This window comes from Podarcis tiliguerta (assembly GCF_965153285.1).
Source record: "Podarcis tiliguerta genome assembly, chromosome: Z".
Taxonomy (NCBI): Eukaryota; Metazoa; Chordata; class Lepidosauria; order Squamata; family Lacertidae; genus Podarcis; species Podarcis tiliguerta.
In genome coordinates, this window is record NC_139553.1 from 47,597,428 (window position 1) to 47,621,737 (window position 24,310).

Below are 24,310 nucleotides of genomic sequence, written 5' to 3' on the forward strand. Positions count from 1 at the left end.
CTGTGTGGGGGGTTTTTTGGGGGGGTTGCACGTGGGTTTGGGGTGCCAAACTGGGTCTTTGACCCGGGTGAAATAAAGCCTGGTTTCGCCCCTGGTTTTAGTGATTAACTGCGTCTTATCAAGATCCAGAACAAGGGAACAAGTGTCTGAACTGCTGTAGTTCGAGGCTCTCATTACAGACTTACCGCTAAGAATACGTATCGATATAGATACAGACGAACGAACGAATAGCATCCTACCCCAGGGTGAGACCAGGGATAGGGGAAACGGAGTCAGAAGCGAAAGGGGGAACAAAGGCTTACATGACTGAAGATTAGCAATTGCAGCAGGGTTCTGGCAGCCCAAAGGCTTCCACAAGGTTGAACAGAAGAGCTCACCTTTTTTGCTCCCCCCTTGGGAAATGGCCAAGAGCAGAAATGGCCAAGAGGTAAAAGGGTTAACGTGCGCATAGTGAGGGATTTTGATGGGCGGTGACTGCTCAGTTAGTTATTTCTGCTGTTTTACTTGATCTGGGGGGCAACTACCCCCCTGCCCCCCCCCGCCATGCCCATGAGGATTGATCCTGGGTGTGTGTGTGTGTTTAAAAAAGTATCAGAACTAAAGTGGCAGCTGCATGTGAGGGAAGCATTGGTATTTTTATGCCGCGAACTGCCATGAGATCTAAAGGTGGCTGACAAATTTATTTTGACTTTGCCATATAATTAAAGCATACTTGAAACACACAACTCCCCCCCAAAAAAAGGATTCTGGGAAGTGTAGTTAAGGGTGGTGGGGATTGTTGCTCTGCTGCGGGCAAATTACAGCTCCTAAGATGCCTTGGGGCATAGGTGCCTGGGGCCCTGGGTGCCTGAGCACCGCCTACAAAATTCACATGAATGGGCTGGGCACCCACAAATTTCATCGCCAGGACCAGGCAAGCTGCATGGTACCCACCACAGCCCCGGGCACCCACAGTCGCAGGGTCAAGATGGCACTCCTGCCTTGGAGGAATCCATGCTCTGCATGTAGAACTAAAGATTCTCTGCCTTTTTCTCAGCTGATTTTAAAGCAACAGCAGTCATTTCAGTTGCAGCCCAGGACATGCTCTGACCTGGATATCCACAGAAAAATTGAGTTATGTGAAATGCTTTTCTGCTTCACTGTTGCTGCTGTTGATTCTGCCCTGGTGGTGGAGAAATACAGGAAGGACCTGGCTGCGAGATCAGGTCTAAGGCCCACTGGCCCAGCTCCCCTTTCCGCCTCTGGGAAGCAAAAGCAGCACATGAGTGCAAGAGCAATTCCCCCCCCCCCCCCCGCCTGCAGCCCCCTGGCATTCAGGCTCATCTCTTCCATCTCTGGCCTTTGACTGGTAAACCTTGAGAGCTTCACCATGGTTGGGGGGGGGGCGTTATTAACCTTGTCCTTGGCTCAGGTGCCTTTCCTGAGTCTCCTGCCTTTAATTGCTGCATTGTTATAAGTGGCTTTCTTTTATTGTGTATTTCAATCATGGGTGTTTATAGTTTAATGTTGGTGTAACTTGGCTTTTTTATTTTGTAAACTGCCAAGAACATAGGCACATAAGAAGAGCCTGCTGGATCAGGCCAATGGCCCTTCTAGTCCAGCATCCTGTTCTCACAGTGGCCGACCAGATGCCCCCAAGGGTATGAGCACAACAAGAAGGATATGAGCACAACAACAAACCCTCCAATGAAAATAGGGGTGTCCTATATAATAATAATAATAATAATAATAATAATAATAATAATAATAATTTTGCTATTTGCTGCCCACTCTGGGCAGCTTCCAACATATTTAAAAGATAACTAAACATTAAACATTAAAAAAACTTTCCTATACAGGGCTGCCTTTAGAGGTCTTCTAAAGGTTGTACAGTGGTACCTTGGGTTAAGTATTTAATGCGTTCTGGAGGTCCGTTCTTAACCTGAAACTGTTCTTAACCTGAAGCACCACTTTAGCTATTGGGGTCTCCTGCTGCCGCTGCACGATTTCTGTTCTCATCCTGAAGCAAAGTTCCTAACCCAAGGTAGTATTTCTGGGTTAGAAGAGTCTGTAACCTGAAGCGTATGTAAGCTGAAGCGTATGTAACCCGAGGTACCACTGTATACTTATTTCCTCGGCTCAGGGGGTCACATAACTCCATACTTTCCAGCATTTCTCTGGTGAAAACAGGGATGTCTTAAGACATTCTGGGATCAAATAAGAAATTGGGATGGCTTCTGTCAATCTGGGACCATCCCTGGAAAATAGGGGCACTTGGAGGGTCTGCAAGAGCACTTTCTCCCCTGAGATTCCTAGAAACTGGTGTTCAGAAGCATTATGCCTCTTGTAATGGAAGCAGAACATAGCCGCCATGGCTGGTGAGCATTATAACTGTCGTTATATAACAAAATGGGTCTACTTGGGCCTTGTCGTGTATGTAAATTAATGTAAACTAATTAATATAAATTAATAAATATTAGGTATTAGGCTGCATCCAACTAAGTTTTACTCAGAGTAGACTTATTGAAATGGATGGACCTAAGATGGGCATCCATCTTAAAAGGGGCGCGGGTGGCACTGTGGGTAAAACCTCAGTGCCTAGGACTTGCCGATGGCATGGTCGGCGGTTCGAATCCCCACGGCGGGGTGCGCTCCCGTCGTTCAGTCCCAGCGCTTGCCAATCTAGCAGTTTGAAAGCACCTCCGGGTGCAAGTAGCTAAATAGGGACCACTTACCAGCGGGAAGGTAAACGGCGTTCTGTGTGCTGCGCTGGCTCGCCAGATGCAGCTTATCACGCTGGCCACATGACCCGGAAGTGTCTGCGGACAGCGCTGGCTCCCGGCCTCTTGAGTGAGATGAGCGCACAACCCTAGAGTCTGGCAAGACTGGCCCTTACGGGCAGGGGTACCTTTACCTTTTTAAGATGGGCATGTTCGTAAATTTCAGTGGGTCTACTCTGAGTATATAATAATATAATAAATTAATATAATAATTGGCATGCATTCTTTTGTATCATCTCTCTCTCTCTCTCTCTCTCTCTCTCTCTCTCGCCAATGTTCATTCATGGACAGAATGGTGGGATGCAAAGGTTTTGATATCAATGCGTGAATGACTTTCTCTCTTCCTTCTTAAAGGATTTCACTTTGTCTACTGAGAAAATTACTGAAAAAGATGAAGAGAATGAACGAGGAAACTGGTCGCGCAAATCAGACTACCTCCTCTCTATGGTTGGCTATGCCGTTGGCTTGGGGAATGTCTGGCGCTTTCCATACCTCACCTATAAGGATGGAGGAGGTAGGCTTTCTGTTTGTGCTTCCTGTGTCAGTGGCAAGGCCATCCTAGAAGGAGAAAGTGGAGAAGCACCTTAGTGGAGCATTTGCTGAAGTTGCCTGTCTTATAATGCATGCTGGCAAAGAGCTGCTTACCTACTCACCTAGAGTGTGTTGAAAGTGCCTTTAGGCGACCAGCCAAGGAAATTTCCATGAAAGGCATTTCTTCCCACTCCTCATCCAGCCCTTGAGACACAGACAGCATGAATGCTGCAGGCTAGAAATAACTTACATTGTGCCAAGTGTGGTTGGCATAAAAGGTTCAGTGCTTCGAGCAATGCCCGCCAGTCCCAGTCAGCAAGGGTGTTGGGAGTGGGAGCCCCAAACACCAGATTTCTAGAAGCCCGGTTTAGATTTACGCAGAAGTTGGGGGTAATACTTTAACAACAGAATTCATCCAAATGCCAAATGCCTGTTTAAGGGTGCTTTTCTCCGGGGTGGGGGTGGAGCGATTAGGATTCTCTGTGCCCACACCATCAGCAGGCTGCTAATCTGCCTATTCCCCAGTGTGTTTGTGGTGCGTAACATTTTGTTGCCTTTGTATATGCCCACGTCTTGGAAGGTTGGCTGGTCCAATGCTCACATTCTTTCCTTTTGTTGTCTTCTTGGCAGGGGCCTTCTTGATACCTTATACCATCATGCTGGCTCTGGCTGGGCTGCCTTTGTTCTTCCTGGAATGCTCGCTTGGGCAGTTTGCCAGCTTGGGACCCATTTCTGTTTGGAGGATTCTACCCCTTTTACAAGGTTGGCATTGTTACCCTTTCCACATTGGTTTCCACTGGGCTGCCATGAAACATCCACACACTCACACACATACACAACACTTCCTGGGAAGGTTTCTGTTTGCAGCTCTCTAATGCAAAATCGAGGGTGGTTTGTGCTCATTATTTTATTTTGGAATGTATTTTAATCTACCACCCTCTCATAATATATCAGGGTGGTGCAGAGCAATATACAAACATTTTTTTAAGCAGCACAGAACAGACAATTTGTGTGAGTTTGAAGCAACTGCATAGGCCTGCCAGCATGATAACACCTCCATGAGATGCCTGAGAAGTGAGGGTGCTTGCTGGATCACTGCTGGAAGAGTGCCCCACAGAATGGGGCTGGTGACACTAAACGCCTGACATGGATGAAGCCATTTGGGCCATTGCAATGTGAAGGGCAACAAACACCACTCCTCCGGGTGATCTCAGGGATTGGATCACAGGCAGTCCTTAAGGTGCCCTAGACCCAAGTTGTTCAGGGGTTTATATATCAGCACAACAGCCTTGAACATATGAATATAAGAAGAGCCATGCTGGATCAGGCCAAAGGCCCATCTAACAAACATAACAAACAACAAACATCCTGTTCTCACAGTGGCCAGCCAGGTGCCCCAATGTGGGTGCAGCAGCATTCTCCCCAATGGTGATTCTCAGCAACTGGTATTCAGAGGCACACAGCCTCAAACAGTGGAGGGAGACCCATAGACATTGTATGTTAAAAATGCACAGTCTGTCTCAAATTGAATTGTACATTCCTGGTGAGTTCCCTTGAATCCCTCTTAAAAGAATAAAGAAGTCAATAAAAGAAGTTTACTTACATCAGTTCAGGGTTGAATCCCTGAAGGCAGACTTAGTTACAAATATGTACATGTGGATCTACCCCATATGGCGGAGTAATCCCAGTGTTCTGCTAGCTGAGAGCTAGCAGAGCAGTCCTAACTAGAAGCTGGTCAAATGAAGAAAGAAGTGAAAAAGAGAGAGGTGTGCTGCGTGACTCGTCCTTTTGATACCTGGACAGGTTACATCATGCCCACCTTCTATCACATGAAAAAGGAAGGATGCTCTAGCCAGGAGGAACGGGAAGTTTCGACTGGCTGAACCAAACACTCCCTCACACATCTTCTCTAGCTTTTCAAGGAATGTTGTACTTGACTGCCTCTCATGGATTACATCCCACAATATTTACCCCCAAAAGAATTTGATCTAGAACTTGAGTCAATCAGTTTCCATCCACTCCGTCGTTTGCATCTTCCTTGTCTTGCTTGTGCTTATTGGGAAAGCAGCAGAGGAAGCAAAAATGCATGCTTGGTGGTCAAAACTGTGCTACAGTAATAGCATACGGGATATTCACCACCCCTTGGATGAAAAATGTTAAGAGGTAGGAGGCGTGATCCCTGGGGACCATTCATAAACTCAACAACACATCTGATTTGTATCCTCCTTGACTGCTTTTGCCTGGTTGGAAATGTGCCCTTAAACTCTTATCATGCCTCTTGCATAGGTGTAGAAGCCAGGGTACTGTACAGAGGTAAAATTAACATTTGTTGCTCTGTCCACTTTTGCATCTAGTATGTGGCCCCTGGAAAGGGATGCTTCCCTTAGGCTCAGTGTTGCCCATCTCTGCTCTAGAAAGTGCTTTGACCCATGTGGAATGCCGTTTTCAACTAGAAAGTTTGGAGGACGGTTTGGGCAAGAGGGATGAGATAGGGATGGCTCCCCACAAGCCTTATTCTCCAATCCAGTGAGTCTGTTAAATAATTTTGAGGGAACGAACATCATGGCCATTAGAAATGCTCTTCCTGTTCTTATCACGATGTCTCCTCTCTATCCCTTTAGGAGTCGGAGTCACAATGGTCATCATTTCAACGTTTGTGACCATCTATTACAATGTCATCATTGGCTACAGCCTCTACTACTTGTTTGCCTCCTTCCAAAGTGTCCTCCCTTGGGCAGATTGCAATCCTGAGTGGGCCAATGCAAATTGCAGCAAGACGAGGCTAGGTAAGACTTCCATAGCAGCAGACTGTTCTTTCAAGCTTATTCAATAATCCTTGATCGTGTTGCAACTTATTTACAGTAAACTGATGCCGTGGTCTCTTGCTGTTGCTGAATGATGGCTTATTTGGAGTCTGGATTAGTGCATCATTTTTCTTTACCCCTCCCAAATGGTGCCTCAGTATATAAGTGCAATGTTGCAACAGTCCATCACACATCAGTGTGTGACCAAGAAACAGGGATGGACTCTGCAAATGAAGCGTGTGGACATGCATAGGTGGCACTATACAGTTAGAAGCGAGTTTGGTTATCTGTGGCCAAGTCACCATGGGCAGAAAGCAAGCTGGGACCCTACTGCTAATGGTGTCCTCTAAGTCTGTAGTGGTTGGCAGGGTGGGAAAGTGGCTCTTACCTGGTTTCCTGCCCACTGTGTCACTGCGGAAAGGGATGAGGCTGGCACAGTTCAGACACACTGGCAGAACCAATCTGGCACTCCTACCAATGCATTTGTACTATGCTGACCTCACCACTCCTCCTTCTTTTGGGTAGCCCAGGATCTCCAGGCTGGGCCAGGAAAGACTTCCTGTACAAAGCCCTGGATAGTCAGTGTAGACAATACTGAGTTAGATGGGCCTATGGTCTGACTCAGTCTAAGGAGGCTTCCTATGTTCAGTTCATTTTTCAGGGTGATCTACTGATAGGTATAGGCATCCATAAGGTAAAGGTAAAGGTACTCCTGCCCGTACGGGCCAGTCGTGTCCGACTCTAGGGTTGTGCGCCCATCTCACTTAAGAGGCCGGGGGCCAGCACTGTCCGGAGACACTTCCGGGTCACGTGGCCAGCGTGTCGAAGCTGCTCTGGCGAACCAGCACCAGCGCAGCACTCGGAAACACTGTTTACCTTCCCGCTATAAAGTGGTACCTATTTATCTACTTGCACTTAAGAGTGCTTTCAAACTGCTAGGTGGCCCAGAGCTGGGACCGAAAGACGGGAGCTCACCCCGCCGCGGGGATTCGTACCGCTGACCATGCGATCGGCAAGCCCTAGGCACTGAGGTTTTACCCACAGCGCCACCCGCATCCCATACATAGTGGCATCCATACATAGTGGTAAAACACCACACCAAGACTCTTAATACACCTGGATGTGCAGTCACATTGAGATGGCCTGTTTTCTACAGTGTTTTAACCTATGTGTGCAAGTGCTGATACAAACTGACAAAGCACCACATAAAAAGAACCAATGCAATTGGGGTGTTAATTGGTGGCTATCAGGTCCCCCATCATTTTCTGTAGGCCAATCTTCCCTGGCCTGGTTCCCCCAGGTGTTCCTGGCCTCCAGCTCTCAGTATTAGCAGCCAGCATGGCCAGTGGTCAGGGATGATGGGGATTCATAATACAGCAGAGAGTATAGGTTCCTACACAGCTCAGCACCAAATTACCTGGAAGACCTGCTTTATCTCTTATACATTCACTGTGCTCTGCAGAAGAGTTTCTCCTGCAAGTTCCAAAGATCTCAGAAAGCCTGCTTTGCAGTAACCTGGAGCAAGGCTTTTAGTGTGTTGCCCCTGTCTGTGGAATAGCATTCTTGTTGATATACAACAGACGACCATCACCTGCACCTTGTAGAAACCATTGGAGACAGTTTTGCTCCAACAGGCTTTCCCAGTTAGATAAAATGGCTCTTTACCATAAATGTTCACTGGTTACTGTTTTAGTTTTGCTCTAAAGGTATTTGCTGTTTTTCTGTTTCTAACTGTTTTTGTCATATGTATAAATCACTCTGACAGTGGTTTGGGAAGTGATTAATAAATGTGACAATGACAACAACCACAACAACATCCATCAACATCAAGGTCCCCATCCTTGCTTGTTCCGTACAGACACACACCCTTTGTGTCATTGCGATGGGCATTCTGCTCATAAGAAATGGTCAGAGGTCAAAATCACACTGGGGGTTAAAAATGTTTTTGCTGCTGTTGCTTCACATACTTGTTGTACCCCCTTCCTTCTGCAGAACTGCTGAGCAACACTTTTTTGTCTTTCAGTGTTAGACTGCAACATTACATTAGACAATGAGATTATCAACGCGAATTACTCTTGGGTTGAGAAAAACAACCACACCTGCATCAATGGCACCAAGGTGTTTGCGAACACCCAGGCTCCCAGCGAACAATACTGGAAGTGAGTCCTGGGCCTGTTGCTCTTCCAGTTGAAATGTGGTCTGCAGGTGTCATTGGGGTTGCCCTCAGTGGGTGGAGGGGCTGTGGCTCAACAGCTACACACAGAAGGAACTCGGGTTTGATCCTTGGCATCCCCAGGTGGAAAAATGCCTAGTCAGTGTAGACCAGCATTCACCCAACCTTGTACTGTCTGGATGTTTTAGACCACGACTCTCGTCGATGGCCAGGGATGATGGGCAGCAAGTGGAGAAAGAAGGTACAGACAGCATTGAGCTAAATTGGCCAGTGGTCTCACTTAGCCAAACTCTAGTACACACCAGATTTTTAAAGCACATTCAGAGCACACCACCCCAAAAAGAATCCTGGGTTCTGTAGTTTGTTATCGGTGCTGGGAACCTTAGTTTGGTGAGGGGTAATCTACCATTCCCAGGTTTCTTTGTGGGGAAGAATGTGCTTTAAAGGTCTGGTTTGCATACAGCCATAGGCAACTACCTATGACCTTTAAAACAATGGCATTGTGAGGTAAGACTCTGCTGACCCCCATTTTACAGATGGGGAACTGAGAAATTTGCCCAAGGCCACAAACATGAGCAACAGGGTTCTTCCATATCCAAGCTGACCTTTGTCCCTCCACCTCTATCATCAACCTTTTTGCAACACCCCCCCCCAAAAAAACCCCCAATCACTACCTATCCTGAAGCAGTTTAACAACACAGGAGGGCAGATCCTGAAATGTTAGGCAGTTTTGTCTCCCACCCAAAACTCATTGATCATTAAGCATCTACCTAGATGACCCCTTTGTTCAGGTGTATACAACCTGAAAGGGGCAGGCATTGGAGAGTGGCAATGACACCTGAACACAACTAATTTGCAGGTGTGTCCCCTGCCCTGCTTCTTTTGTGCACTAATCATTATGGGTTGCGGCACATTTGCCCGATGAGTAATATGAGTAATAAAAGCTATGTTGTTAGTGAAACAACAAGGTACAGCCTCCAGAAGAGAGACGTGGATCCTGGTTTGCTTTGAGAAATGTGACATTGCCAATATTGCTTGGGAAACCTTGCAAGCTGGTGGTGGGACTTCACAAGATCAGTTCTCCAAGCTCAAAACCCAGAGGCAAAAAAATCAGTGCCCAGGGCCAGGATGAAACCCTGGCAAGCTAGATCTGGTTCAGACACACAGACGTAGTGTATGACCAAGTCAAGATTAAGCTAGTATTTGTTGTCAGGGGAAATCTTGGTGAATCAAAACCAAATAGCTTCTAAACTCCTTTGTCTGGCCTGTAACATATTCTTAGGCCATTCTCCCATCCCTGGGTGAAATAAAAGTTCCTAAGCCAAACTGGGGTCTGCAGGATGTAGGAGCCCCTTTTGGAGGTTTCACAGATGCCTTCTTTAGAACACCTCATTTTGCACAGCTGGCTACAGCACTCCGTTCTAAGTGATGTCTTTGCTGATGCTTCCCTTGTCTCCCCCCAGCAACAAGGTCCTTCAGCGTTCAAGTGGCTTAGATGAGACCGGGGAGGTTGTGTGGTACCTCGCCCTCTGCCTTCTCCTTTCCTGGCTGATTGTGGCAGTGGCCTTGTTTAAAGGAATCAAGTCTTCGGGAAAGGTAGGCTTAACCCAGACACGTTGGGCTACCAGCTGCAGTGCCAGCCTCCTTTGCGTGAGAAAAGGACATAATCAGTCCACAGATCTGCTCTCCCTCTCTCTGATCAAGCCTGTGCTCCAATGGGATGCAAACACATTGAAAGGAAAACACTCAGATGAACTCCCTGCTCAAACCCTGGAGAGCAACTGCTTGTCAAGTGCATACTGTACTGAAGTTGATGGACAAAGCAGTTTCCCAAGTCCAGCCCTTTATTTAGAGTGAGGCACTGTTTTCAAGGGAAGGGTCATAGGTCCATGGTAGAGGGTCTGCCTTGCATGCAGAAGGTTCCAGGTTCAATCCCCAATGTCAGGTAGGGCTGAGAGCTGTGACCATCAAAGAACCATAGAAACGTTGAATTGTAGAGTTGGAAGGGACCCTAAGGGCCATCTAGTCGAAACCCCTGCAATGCAGGAATATGCAGCTGTCCCATACGGGGATCGGACCTGCAGTCTTGGCATCATCGGCATCATGCTCTAACCATCTGAGCTATCTAGGTGTAGACTTTACTGAGTTAGGCAGACGAGTTGTCTGACTTGGTTTACAGCAGCTTCCTATGCAGCAGTGGTCAGGCCCACTCTAGAAAATCCAGAATAACTTTGGATAGTTCAAGCACCTTTGGGCACCAAAGCAAGAGTACCAGCAGCCACTGCCTAGACTTGTGTTCACAGATACATGAGCTTATGAGAGCCTGCATTTCTTTCCAGTCAGCTGTAATGGCATAATTGTCCCCTTGTTCCAATGTGGGATGTTCAGGCTTGTTTCATACCTATCTACAGAATAAAAATCCCCCTTGAGAAGAGGTTGTGCAACATAGCTCAGAACTTCCTTGGGTTGGAAGAGAGTTTGCATTCACACCATGCATTTAAAGCTCTTTAAACCTCCCTGGCTTCTTTCCTCAAAGAATCCTGGGAGCTGTAGTTTAAGGGTGCAGCGGCAATTTTCAGAGTGGTTTAGCAGTCAATCCCTCTTCACAGGGAACTCTGGGAACTGTAGCTCTGTGGGGGCAATAAGGGGGTCTTCCAACAGTTCTCAGCACCCTTAACAGACTACAACTCCCAGAATTCTTTAGGGGAAACCACGACTGTTTAAGGCAGTATCATGGTGTTTTAAATTCAGGGTGGCGAGAGAGAGAAATTTAGAGGGTTATCCATCTGCATAGGGTTTCTGGCAAGTGGTGGTGGTGAAGCAATGAGAGGGCTTCTGTTTGTGAGAGCAGAACCAGCCTGGCTGGCTCAGTGATGACATCCTGAGAGTGCAATGATTATTCTAAGCACTGCTAAGCTCAGGGGCCAACTCCCTTTCCTTCTCCAGTCACTGAGAAGCATCGGCAGGGTGATTCCACTAAAATCAGCAGTTAACAACGTGGCAGAGGAGTCTAGTTTGGCACGGCATTTGGGTTCTCCTAAGCAATTCTGCAGGGCCAGCATAGAAGGACAAGTTTGCCAGGAAGCTGTGGGTTGCTCTTATCTATGTTGCTCATCTGGAGGTGATCCCAAGGACAAGAGCTGAGGCTCCTGTGGGGTATCACCTATGGGAGTGTCCTCACTCGTGCACACAGTCACTCACACACTCATGCATTCCAGAGAACCTGCACGACTGCTCACAATTGCAGCAGAGGAGTGGGAGGCTGTTCCCCAGGAGGAAGTTTTGCAGTACCGGCAGGATTGAGGGAGGGGCCGTCACAAATGCAGATCAGCTGCTTTGCATGTAGATAGAAGGAGCAGCTTTTACAATTATAATTATTTTCAAGAAATATTTTATATAGGCAATCATTGCACATATTATTTAACAACCGTATGTATGTAATGCACAGTGCTTTATTTCTAGGGAAAACGGTACCAGTACACACCATGCCCCCCCAATCTCTCCCACCATGCTGCTTTTTGCCTGTTCGCACACACACACACCGCCACCATGCTGGCCCCCCACTTGCCCACTCCCTCCCTCCTCACACCTTTGCCTGCTGCATCCTAGAAGTGCTTTGGCGCAATCCTTTTACGATCAGCAAAGTGCCTTCCAGGAACTTGCCTGACAATCACAAAAGGATTGTGCCAAAGCGCCTCTGCCCTGGCACCACCTTTTTACAATAACCAGGCACCGACCTGAAAGGCTTTGGCGAAGATAAAAGGGTCACAAGAATTTGTAGCATGGGGGCGGGGGGAGAGGTGGCAGTATAGCCTACTGGTGCATACCACCTTTAAAAAAAATGCACCGGTTTTATATTAAATAGCTCTGGGACACTATTTATTTATTTATTTATTTATTTATTTATTTATTTATTTACTTACTTACTTGCTTGCTTACTTTATTTATTTAATAGATTCATAGTATTGTAGAGTTGGAAGGAACCCCAAGGGTCATCTAGTCCAACCCCCTGCAATGCAGGAATCTCAGCTCAAGCATCCATGACAGGTGGCCATCCAACCTCTCTTTAAAAACTTCCAAGGAAGGAGAGCCCACCACCTCTCGGGGGAGTCTGTTCCACTGCCAAACAGCTCTTACTGTCAGAAAGTTTTTCCATATGTTTAGTCAGAGTCTCTTTTCTTGTGACTTGAAGCCATTGGTTCGAGTCCTTCCCTCCAGAACAGGAGAAAACAGGCATATTTCTTCCTCCATATGACAGCCCTTAAGGTATTTGAAGATGGCTATCATATCTCCTCTCAGTCTTCTCTTTTCCAACATATTATAATATCCAATATATTATCATTATCATTGTTGTATCATTGGGTGATTGATGAGTGGGCATCTCTTCCCATCTGTCAGAATGACCTGTGGGTGCTGAGGGACAGAAGGCATCCATCTCATCGGCTGCAAGTGGCTCCCTGCTCCAGATCTAGTGAAATCCTCCATTTAAGACTCGGTCCCACCCTGACTCCACCTTCTACATCCTCCTCCCAAATCCAAAAAATTGATCATTCTTTCATTTCTTTTCTCGTCATCACAGATTGTTTACTTCACAGCAATCTTCCCCTACGTTGTCCTTGTGATATTGCTGATCCGAGGTGCCACTCTAGACGGTGCTCTGGAGGGCATTGAGTTCTACATTGGAAAACAGTCTAATTTCACCAAGCTCACAGAGGCAGAGGTGAGTGTGTCCTGGCAGGTGGTGGAATTGGGCTGAGCACGGCTTCTGCCAGATATCAGATAACAGCACAGAAGGGCCACAGAAGGGTCAGTGTTAGAGCACTGTCTGGGAATGTCCCCTGCCTGAAAACGTGGAACGCTGCTGCCCGTCAGTGTAGAGTGACAATACTGAGCTAGATATGCCCAGGGGTCTGACTCTAGGGCTGGATCCACACTGATCAGGAGAACGCTATAAAAATATTGCTCTCAGGGCAATTTCCCACTGGTGACAGATCGCTGCTCTACATTCCCCTCACACTTTTATAACACATTTTTAACAGTATAACTCACCCATGTAGATTAGTCCTAGGTAAGGCAGCTTCTTATGTACCATTAAATCAGCTCTTTATCTTCAACCATGAAAAGCCTTACCTTTTAAGAGAAAGGTCATTGGTGCATGGTAGAACAGCTGCTTTGCATTTGGAAGGCCCCAGGTTCAATCCCCAACGGACTTTCCAGGGCTGGGGTGTCCTCTCCTTGAAACCTTGGGGAGTCATGACCTCTTAACATCTCCATAACTGGGCTATGGACCAATGGTCTGACATTATATAAAGGAGCTTCCTATGATGTTCCTAAGAGGGATCAAGTCCCTGTTATCCTCTTTGCACACTACTGATAACAGGCAAAGTGGGAATTCCTACATACCTCCCCTCTGCACCCCCCCCCCAAATGTATGAGCTCCAGTGTGGCATTAAAAATGCATCATTTCCCAGTCTGAACATGGCAGGCATCATTGCAAAAACTTCCTGTTGTCTAACATTGCTGGATGAAGAGAGCAGGGACGTTATATTTTAAAAAATAAATATGAGCAGAATCAGGCCACACACCTAAACTTCCCCTTGTTCCTCAGAGATATTTCCTCCACTGTCAGAAGAGGATGTTGGACTAGATGGGCCCCCTTGGGCCTGACCCAGCAAGCTCTTGGGTTCTTATGTTGGCTACCCCAGCCTATACCTGTGTACAGCAGCCTTTGCAACACACATGCCTATTACATAGCAGGGATTGTGATGCAATAATATCTATATTGTCCACCCCCACCTCCATCTGTCTTTCTCAAGGTCTGGAAAGATGCTGCCACGCAGATTTTTTTCTCTCTGTCTGTTGCGTGGGGAGGGTTGGTCGCCCTCTCCTCATACAACAAATTCAACAACAACTGCTATTCGGACGCCATTTTTGTCTGCGTGATAAACTGCCTCACAAGCGTCTTTGCTGGTTTTGCGATTTTCTCCATCTTGGGACACATGGCACACGAGGCAGGCAAGAAAGTCTCAGAAGTCGTCGATTCAGGTAGACTGGAGAAATACTGTTTAGATCCATCTATGGCTGGGTACTTTTAAGGGACATTTAAAGCCCCCCGAATCCTGGAAACTGCAGTTTCTTAAGGGTGCAGGGAATTGCAGCTCTGTAAGGGGTAAACTACAGTTCTCAAGTTTCTCTGTGGTTTAAATGTATGGTGTGTTCATGCCTGGGTGAAGATGCACCAAATGCAGTTGTCCTGCAGTGGCTGCTTGACAAGGAGGACTATAAATAATCTTGAGAAATACGGATTATGGGATTCTCTGCATGTTTGCTCAGAGTAGACGTAAGGGTGGGAGGCTCAAGACAGCTGTAGCTCAGAATCTTCTTTTTTAATCCAAATTACAGGCAAAAATTTTATTTGCTCAACCAAAGTGCTGGTCTAATTGCTACTGGCTGCCAATTAATTAGCAGCTAACAGCCAAGTTACAGGTGCTGGCTTAAGTGTATAAAGCCCTATGTGGCTTGTGACCAGGAAACCTGAAAGATTATCTCACCCCAATCAATTACTATGCTCTGCACATGAAGGCCTCCTTATCTGGAGATTTCTTCCACACAAGAAAGAAATCAGGTCTTTTGTGTTGTGGTACCTATCCTATGTAACTCCCTCCCATTAAATATTAGACAGACACTTCCTCTGATGTTTTTTCCAGTGCCAACTGAACACTTTCCTCTTTTAAATGGAGATCTTTCCCAGTCTGTGTTTGTACTGGAATTATTAAGTTAGTGGTTTGCTGCCCTCCGTTATTTGGGGAAAGGATGAATCGGGCCTAATTTTAAGAAGCAAATGATTTAATGATAAATAAAATATCACAATGATAGTGTGCCAACTTTGGGGTTCTCCATGGCTTTTCATCATGCTAGATACTAAGCAGTAAAGGTTGGGTGGTGGAAAGGCTGGCTGGTGTTGAAGCCATGGACCCTGTGTGTATCTGCCTGCAGTCCTGACCTGGAATGTGGGGAGAGAAAACGGACATTCAAATGTGGCGCTCTTGGGTGTTATAGAGCAGCAGGCTATGGTAAGCATCCCCTACTTGTGTGTAGGGGTGTGGGGGGGGGGAATTCTATGCAGTTTGCATTTAAAGTTGGATCTATCAAATTTGCACTTTCGAGAAGTATATGAGAAGCAGAGCACAGCCAGCCAGCCATAAAAATTTGCACTTCTCCAAATTTGGCAATGCAACTCTCCTACCAACCAATGTTTACAAAAATGCTTATTTCAGAGAAAAGCATGCCTAAAAAATGAAAGCATTCGTGGAAATGACATACAAAAATGCATTCCATTAGGTATTTATTTGTTTGTTTCCTGCCCTCCCCGGAACTGGGAAGTGACTTGCAGAAATGTTTGCAGTCAAAATAACATACAAAAAATGTGTTGATTAGGAACACACACACAAAAAAATGATGAAACACGGGCGTATTTTCATGCCTCTGTACACTAAGAAAGTACACCAATTAATTCAAGAATGTAGAGAATCTAAGACCGAAAAAGCAAACAAGCTGGGAGAAGCAAAATAAAAAAGATCCTTCCATTAATTCTCCTGATCTTTCTTAGAACTGTGACAAATTGAGGCAGAGAGAGAGCTGAGGGTACAGAAGGATGGGGAGCGAGCACAGGTTGGTGTGCCCTGCCCCATACCCTATATGGTCGCCCAGTGGTTTTCAACCTGTGTGTCGTGGCCCCCTGGGGTGCCTTGAATGATGGTCGGGGTGCCGTGGGCAACTCTGGCCTCTGTCCCTCTTTCCTTCCCTCCCTCCTCGGATGCCCTCAAGCCTACTGAAGGCTTGCCCAGCTGTTTGTTGCAGCAGCCCTGGCTATAAGCTCCGCAGGCCAATAGCTCCGCAGGCTATAAGCTCTGGGGCTGGCCAGGGGGTGCTGGTTGCCAGGAGCTGAGGCGGCCTCAGAGTAAGCAAGCAAGTGGGTGAGGGAGCCCAGACAACCAGTCCATCAGCCCTTGCTGTTGGGAAATGGACAGACGAGTGGGAGGATGGGCAGGCAGGCAGCCATTACACTGGCCTTTCTTGTGCTCACTGTGTGCAAGGCCTGCCTGGGAGCTGAGTGCCCTGTGCTAAAGAGGAGCCCTTCCGCCATGCAGGCCTGGCAGCACCTGCTGCTGCCACTGCTGCCTCCCAAGGTGAGTAAAGTGCTGGTGTCACATTCACCTTTGGCCTGTGTCCATCAGGCTGCTAAGGCTGGGGGCATCCTCTTCCCAGCCCCCCTCCCAGGGGGGTGAGGAGGCACCTCTCTTTGTGGAGGGGGGTGGGGTGGCGGCAGCTGCCCAGAGGACTCCCAATGGGAGGGGAGAGGAGGCTAAGGGAACACTCCACAAGGGAGGGTGCTTGAAAAAGGGTGAGAGGCTGCCAGCTCTGCAAGCAGGGGGGGGGGCATAACTGAGCTCCTGAGCCCCACAGGGGAGCCACAGAAAGAATGTAGTTGGTCAAGGGAGCAGTGGACCCAAAAAGGTTGAAAACCTCAGGTGCTACAGAGGATGCTGTCCCCCTGACATGTGGGGAGACGCCACCTTCTCCTTCACCTTAGGTGGCCAAATGTTCTTATGTGCCAGCCCAGCTGCTCTGATGCAGCAAGGCTCTGCTGGTGGTCTTACAGCAGCCTTGCCAAAACTGGTGCCCTCCAACCACTGGGCACCACAGCTGGAGGATACTTGGTCATCTGCAGCCAGAGCCTGCTGGGGCACCTACTTTTGCTGTAACAGGCTGTGGGCGTCCGGGGGTTGTGCTGCTCTTGGGATATGTGTTGGTAGGGAAGTTGGAGCATTTCATTGAAACCGGAAGCAGAAAAAATCCCATCAATTCATATATTCCAAGGCCAGAAACAGAAATCCCACAAGCAATATGAGCGGCATTCGCTATCATTGTGAGGGGTTTTTAGTCCAAAAGCATTGAATAAATATGCTGTTTTCCTCCATTGAAATCAAATGCATGATTATGTAATTAATTGCATTAGTTTTGGCCATGGCAAATAGCAAGATGAACAAGGTAGATTTTAGCAGATGCTGAATTGCAGCAGAATGAATGGAATGAGAGCTGATTTTGATGAAACTAGGCTGGAGATTGCAGCCTCCCTGCTGCTCTTCCTTGATCCACAGCATCAGAGGCCTCCATTGAGACACTGCAAGAAACCACTTCCTGTTGCCTTCTCATCCCACAATTGTTTCTCTTCTGTTACAGGCTTTGATCTGGCGTTTGTTGCCTATCCAGAGGCCCTTTCGAAGCTCCCCGTCGCCCCCCTCTGGTCTTTCTTGTTCTTCTTCATGCTCCTGCTCCTGGGGCTCGATTCCCAGTTTGCTACTGTAGGTGAGTCATGCTACAAAACAAGCTGTTCCTATCTCAGCCACTCTTCCCTGTGACCTTCATGCTAATCTCCACCCTTGATTTGCGCAGCTGGTTTCCTGATGCAAAGATGAAAGCTAAGCTGGCTGGGGGGGCCTCCGCCAAGGACTGGCTCCTTTTTTGTTTAAATTTATAATTTTATTCTAGCAAGATTCCAGCCCCAGGCCTCAGACAAACTCTGCACAAGCCTGTTCATAGGTGTTCATTTATGTATTGCTTTTAAACCTAGTATGATGGGGAAATAGCAATAAAATCAATAGACTTTATAAACAAATAGACATGGTAAGATTAGCAAGCAATATATACAACAAAATTCCATGTCTGGGTAGCCTGGCCTGAACAGAAAAGTCGTATGCTTAGGATTGCACTCTTTAGTTAATAATTTATTAACATTTCAAACCTCCTCAAATGAACCCTTGATTAATCAGTCAGCAGAGATTATATTAAATTTTATTTCATCAGGTTGCCACTCTGAACTGTCTTCCTAGGATTACAGTCCCTTAAACTCTGCAAACCCTTCTACAGAAATGAAGTATTTGCAATGCATGTTAGATTGGTGAACTTCCGCACATTTAAAGAACCCTGGGAATTGTAGTTCTAGGGATTCAGTTCCTCATACCCTTGAGAAACAACAGTTTCCATTATTCTTGGGACAACAGCTTCCATTATTCTTTGGTGGGGAAGTTGCACACTTTAAATGTATAGTGTGTATAGTGCAGCTTGAAATGATAAAATAAATCAATAGTACTAATGCTCACCATGCCCACTTTATCCTGCAGAGACCCTTACAACCACCATCCAAGATGTTTACCCCAAACTTATGAAGAAAATGAGGATCCCTGTGACCTTGGGCCTGTGCACCGTGCTATTCCTGCTTGGGCTTGTCTGTGTTACGCAGGTAGGAAGGAGCAAAGCCTCCATGGGCCCACCTTCTCCCTTGAGGCATGGGACCCCAGGAGGATAGAATTTGTGAATCTCTCATCTCAGGGACAAAGGGGGTGGGAATCACTATAGCCTTTTCCAGATGACTGTCCTATTGAGCATGCACCCTGGTTTATGTGCATGAAGCTTACACACTGGTCAGACTGTGGCTCCATCTCCACTATGCATTTAAAGAACTGTGGTAGTGCTTTAAACAGTGATGGTGCTGAGACTTGTTAAGAGAACCCCTATACCCTCCTCAAAACTATAACTCCCCGAGTGGTTTAGCACCCTCATTCCCTCTACCCAGGAGCTTTTGGAGATGTCGCTCTGTGAGGAGAATAAGGATCTCCTTAACAACACTCAGCACCCATGGCAAACTACACTTCCAAGGATTCTTTAGAGAAAGTCATGATTGTTTGAAGTGGTGTGATACTGCTTTGAATCATGGCCCAGTTGATGCCCTATTCCCATCATTATTGAGTGATCATCCTGGTTGGCTGTGCAGGTTCCTGCTAATGATTTGCGCATCCTGCACTTCTCAGTGCATTTCCTGTCACTTCCCTAGCTGCAAAAAGCCTTTTTTAAAGGGACAATAAGGATAAGAGGATTTGCTGTGCAAGGGCAAGAGAGTGCCCTTTTAACCACGTGAGCCTATATTTCTGAGATGTGATTCAGTCCCTCCTGAAAGTAGTGACACTTAGAGGAAGGAATGGGGGAGAAATTAATTTGAAGTTTGGGTTTAAAGATAAACCTACTGGATTTCCAAAACAGTATACAAACTGAAACACACCCATGCTCCCAAATTCATCTTCCTCCGAAATTTGCAATGCAGTTCTCCAACGAAGTACTGTGTACAAAAATTGCATCCAATTTAAATGCATATGCTGTTGAAAATAACACGAAAATGCATTACAGTGGAGGAAACGGCTTTGCAAAAATGTGCATATTAGGCAAAACTGCATACAATAAACGTGTATATTAGGAAAAAATCACACTAAAATGCTGATAAATTTTCATGAAGATTTAAATGAGAAATTGCTGCATTTTGTTAATGCTGCAAAAATGTGAACTGAACTTAAGAACTTGAGAAACAGAGGAAACAAAAATTGACAGACTTGTCCATCCCTAATCTAGAGACACTTGAGAGAGATCTGTGTGAAATGGAACCAACTTTTCTGCTGCCTTTCATCCTGTTTCTGCAGGCAGGGATCTACTGGGTCAACCTGGTGGACCATTTCTGTGCTGGCTGGGGGATCCTTTTTGCAGCTGTCCTGGAGCTGGTGGGGATCTGCTGGATTTATGGTAAATGATGAATGCCGTGTCACCCAGCCCCTAATAAAACACTAACATCACCAAACACTCCCCAGTTCCAAAGCAGGAACAGCAACTTCATGATTAGGAAGGGTTTATCAACCTCAGTGGTGGAGCTTCTTGCTCTGGTCCGCAGGGGCGTGACGTGCATCCTGGGGGCCTCAGTGGTGGAGCTTCTTGCTCTGGCACGGGGGGGGGCATAGAGCAGGTGGGGGCAGACTGGCGTGTGTCCTGGGGGTGGTGCGCTGCCCGCAGGGGCGTGACGTGCATCCTGGGGGCCTCAGTGGTGGAGCTTCTTGCTCTGGCATGGGGGGGGGCATAGAGCAGGTGGGGGCAGACTGGCGTGTGTCCTGGGGGTGGTGCGCTGCCCGCAGGGGCGTGACGTGCATCCTGGGGGCATCAGTGGTGGAGCTTCTTGCTCTGGCACGGGGGGGGCAGAGAGCAGGCGGGGGCGGACTGGCGTGTGTCCCAGGGGGTGGCGTGCCACCCATAGTGGCGTGACGTGCATCCTGGGGGCATGGCGCACCGCCTGTGGGGGCGTGGCACCCAGCGCACAGGGGGGGCAGCTGTGATGGCACCCCACTGGGATCGTGGTGCTGGGGACAGTGCACTCCCCCCGCCCCCCTCTTCCTCCGCCAGGGATCAACATTTAACATCTAACTTAAATTTTGATAATTCAATCTCCCAAATGCATTGCTTTATATGCTACCTCGCCCTGGTCGAATGTCTAGACCCAGTGACACCCATAATTGTAAGATTGAATTAGCAGCTTTCTTTCTTTCTTTCTTTCTTTCTTTCTTTCTTTCTTTCTTTCTTTCTTTCTTTCTTTCTTTTATATCCCTTTTTTCCCTCTAAGGAGCTCAAGGTGGTGTACATGGTTCCGTCATGAAATTCTACTCAATATTGATCCAGAGCAGAACTCCAAAGTATAGTTAGCAGAATAAAAACTTCAACACATTGCAGGATTCCCCCCAAAATAAACCAGAGGCAATTATATTTCATCCAGAAGAGTTTTACTGCTACTGAAGGCAGATGAGCATAATGGTTACAAATCCAATATATTCGGGATTGTCACTGTCCATTAGAAATCCAGTTGCAGCAGACTTAACTTAAACTTACAATAACTTATAATAAGACTAAACCTTAATACTAAGCACACTATGTACAAAACACCACACCAGAAGGAAAAGAGATAAAAGAGACAGTTAAACCCAGGCTCCTTCTGGCCGATTATCATAGTCAGCACAACCTTGACAGAAAGAGATTAGAGAACCGGTTTAAGCCAGCTGTACTCAGCGCTCTGAAGGCATAACCCAAACATCAGGAACCTTCGGCTTGTTTATTTCACACAGAAAGAACCCCTTGTCACCTAATCCCTACAACAACTCTATGAGGTAGACTAGGCTGAGAGGCAGCAACGAGCCCCCAAGGTCACCCAGGGGTTTCATGAGACCCTGTCTCCCAGGTGCCAGTCCAGCACTCTAACCACTAGGCCTGTGAGAAGGGGCTCTGTGGCCAAACACTTGCTTTGCATGCAGAAGGCCCCAGTTTTAATTCTTGGCATCATCATCCTCGTCATTACATGTTCATCCCATCTTCCCTCCACAGAACTGAAGGTGCATACATGCTCCTTCCCTTCCCCATTTTATCCTCACAACAACCCTGTGAGGTAGGCAGGGAAGGAGTGGGGAGGAATTGCAGGACTCTAGCATGGAGTCACAGGATCTGATCTAAGCCGGTCACATCTTGGATTAGATTCTGGAGTCCACTCAATCACTTTACCAGTCGGAGAACTCCAGTCCTGTGCCTTCTCTGTCGGTTAACATCTCTCCACATCTTAAAACACTTTAGCAGCAGTTTTTCAGCCACTCCAAGGCAGAAGCCTCAGTGCCACACACCTGCAATTGTGGGCAGTCTGCAGACCATCCCATCACTCTCAAGGGGAGTAAAAGAAAGCTGACTCTTCACAAACACAGAACTAACCCAGCGGTTTGTGTCCCCTTCGCACAGGTGGAAACCGATTTATCGAAGACACTGAGATGATGATTGGGAAGAAAAGCTGGTTGTTCTGGCTGTGGTGGAGAGCCTGCTGGTTTTTCATCACACCTTTACTCCTCCTCGTAAGTAGCCAACTTTTAGCAAGAGATTTCAGTAGCTCTGAGGCTGGGGGGAGGTAGAGCTGGGCTTACAGGGAACCTCATGGGTCATTTTTTTTCCAGCCAAGCTTCCCCATATTTTCCCAAATCCAAGTCCCTCATCTCCACAGCTGACATCATATATGGTGTCAGGTGGCAACATGGCTGGATCAGCACCTCGCATGGTTGATTCCTGCAGAAAGCAGGATTAAACTCACATGCACATCTAGGAATGCTTTGGATGTGTGAGATGTCCGCCCCGCCCCCTGCAGGAAGCTGCCTTGCACACCCAAATCCTGCAGAACCTGGCTCACCAGCAGAAGCACAAGGAGGAGCTTAATACTACTTGCTCTCACCCCTTGTAATGCCATGAAGGATAATATTAGAGGCCTTTGTAGTCTTTTTGCAGGCTGCCCAGAAATATCCTGGCTGACTGGATAAGCTCCCGGGCTAGAGGGAGCAAAATATTTCCCTCACCCCAGCACTACCATGAGATGCCTCTCGGGGGGGGGGGGGGCATGCGTTATCTTGGAGTGGTTCTTAGGTACACAGAAGGAAACAAGCCACATTGATTTTAGGCTTGGCTGCACCACTGAAGACAATGACATTGACTCTCCTTGGCACTCTGCAAACATTAAGCATGAATAGGTGAAGGATGGGGCCATGCTCAGCCATGTTCAAAGGCAGTGTGAAAACAGGCCAAGGTGAACTTCTCTCCCTGGTGCAGTTGCCAGACATCTAGGTCTGCTCTGAAGTCTCCAGGTTCGCCTGGTGCCTCTTCAGGTGTCAGGTGGAGAGCTTGAATCTCCAGGTGAGCAAGAGTGCCTTTAATAAATATATATATAGTAAGAAGACAGTGCAAGCTTCAGTCTGGCAGGAATTGGCAGCAAATGACAGCACAAACACTGGGGGGGGGGTTGCCCTCCTCTGCTCCCCTCTTCCAATTAGCGTCCATCTCCAGGCCCACCTCACGACATTACCAGGGGGCACCATCTCTACAGCTGTGGTTCAGTCTCAGATCCTGGCTTTCCCTTTTGGCCAGATTTTGAAGTTAGGAAACCAAGTCTTGAAAGCTGGGCCTAAAACATGTCTGTTCAGATCTTGTTCAATGCTGCACATGCAGCTTAGTCTTGGCTGGTCTAAGTTTGACTCTCCTGTTTCTCTAACTTCTTTTCAAACAGGCAATTTTGATTTGGTCTTTGGTCACATTTGAGCGCCCAACATTTGGCTCTGTGGAATACCCAGTTTGGGGAGCTGCTGTTGGTTGGTGCATGATCATGTTCTGCCTGATTTGGATTCCCATCATTGCCATTTACAAGATATCAAAAGCAAAAGGGAGCTTGTGGCAGGTGAGTGCTTTGAGGTATCATGAACTCTGCTCTGATGGGATAGTCGCCCTTCTCTGGGTCCCTTCAGGTGTCCTTTAATTGTGCATTCGTGATGATTTGTGATCACAATGCTATTGAAGTGGTTAGACGCAATCCTGATACTGTTTGTGCCTGTAAAGATTTTGGGGCAGCTTCATTTCCCATCAGTGTATACCCTGTAACTTCCGGTTGAAATTCCTTAACTTTTCATACCACAAATGTTCTGGCAGGCGGGTGCCCTGCTTTTGTTCTGCTGTAGCTCCTCCAGACATCAATAATGTGGTAGCATTGGAGAAACTTCACAGACCAAACTAAAGCAGATAAAACCAGCTATTACTGCACTTTTGTTATGTTAAGAAAATGTTGCAGAATACACCCACAGTAAAACATCAGCCTGGAGGCACCCAGAGGCACTGAGTTCAGCCAGAACTGAAACAATAGCAAATAATAATGCATATGTAAATTCCCATGAATGCTAGGACAATTTTGCTAAGCAATCTAAAGCATTGGTTTATAAGCTTTCTATTTTCCGCAAAGACTTGCTGGCCAAGAAACCTTGCATAGGCAACAGCTCCAGGGGGCCCAAGGCCCCCCCCCCAATCTTTTTCTTTTTTGAGGGAACTGGCCCCTCCCCCAATTGTTGAAGCCTAACATGAAGCCAGACGTGGAGCGACATCAGATTTTGTGTCAGCTCCTCAATGTTTTTGGGAATATGGTGCCTCTGAACCCTTGCATGGCGGCTGCTCAGATTCCTGTCCCTTGAGGTCCTGAGTTTTTGGGTCACATACTGACACAGGCCATGTACCTTCCAGTCATTCTTCATAACGTTAAGGACTAGAAACTTATGGACACTTCTCATAAGGGCATGGAGCAGGAGTGGTGAGGGATGTGGTCTGAGAAG

At 47.1% G+C, this 24,310-nt stretch overlaps 1 protein-coding gene across 2 annotated transcripts in view; it reads left to right on the forward strand.

Annotated features, from left to right (window-relative positions):
• Positions 1-24,310, forward strand: part of SLC6A14 (solute carrier family 6 member 14) — a 49,682-nt gene that overhangs the window by 22,145 nt on the left and 3,227 nt on the right. For both annotated transcript variants that reach the window (XM_083422616.1, XM_083422617.1), the window contains exons 2-13: positions 3,114-3,273; positions 3,921-4,052; positions 5,912-6,076; positions 8,118-8,253; positions 9,731-9,863; positions 12,847-12,987; positions 14,084-14,312; positions 17,511-17,636; positions 18,452-18,570; positions 19,799-19,898; positions 21,918-22,027; positions 23,224-23,391. In XM_083422616.1, the coding sequence (XP_083278742.1) occupies positions 3,114-3,273; positions 3,921-4,052; positions 5,912-6,076; positions 8,118-8,253; positions 9,731-9,863; positions 12,847-12,987; positions 14,084-14,312; positions 17,511-17,636; positions 18,452-18,570; positions 19,799-19,898; positions 21,918-22,027; positions 23,224-23,391 (1,719 nt within the window). The remainder of the gene's footprint in view (positions 1-3,113; positions 3,274-3,920; positions 4,053-5,911; positions 6,077-8,117; positions 8,254-9,730; positions 9,864-12,846; positions 12,988-14,083; positions 14,313-17,510; positions 17,637-18,451; positions 18,571-19,798; positions 19,899-21,917; positions 22,028-23,223; positions 23,392-24,310) is intronic.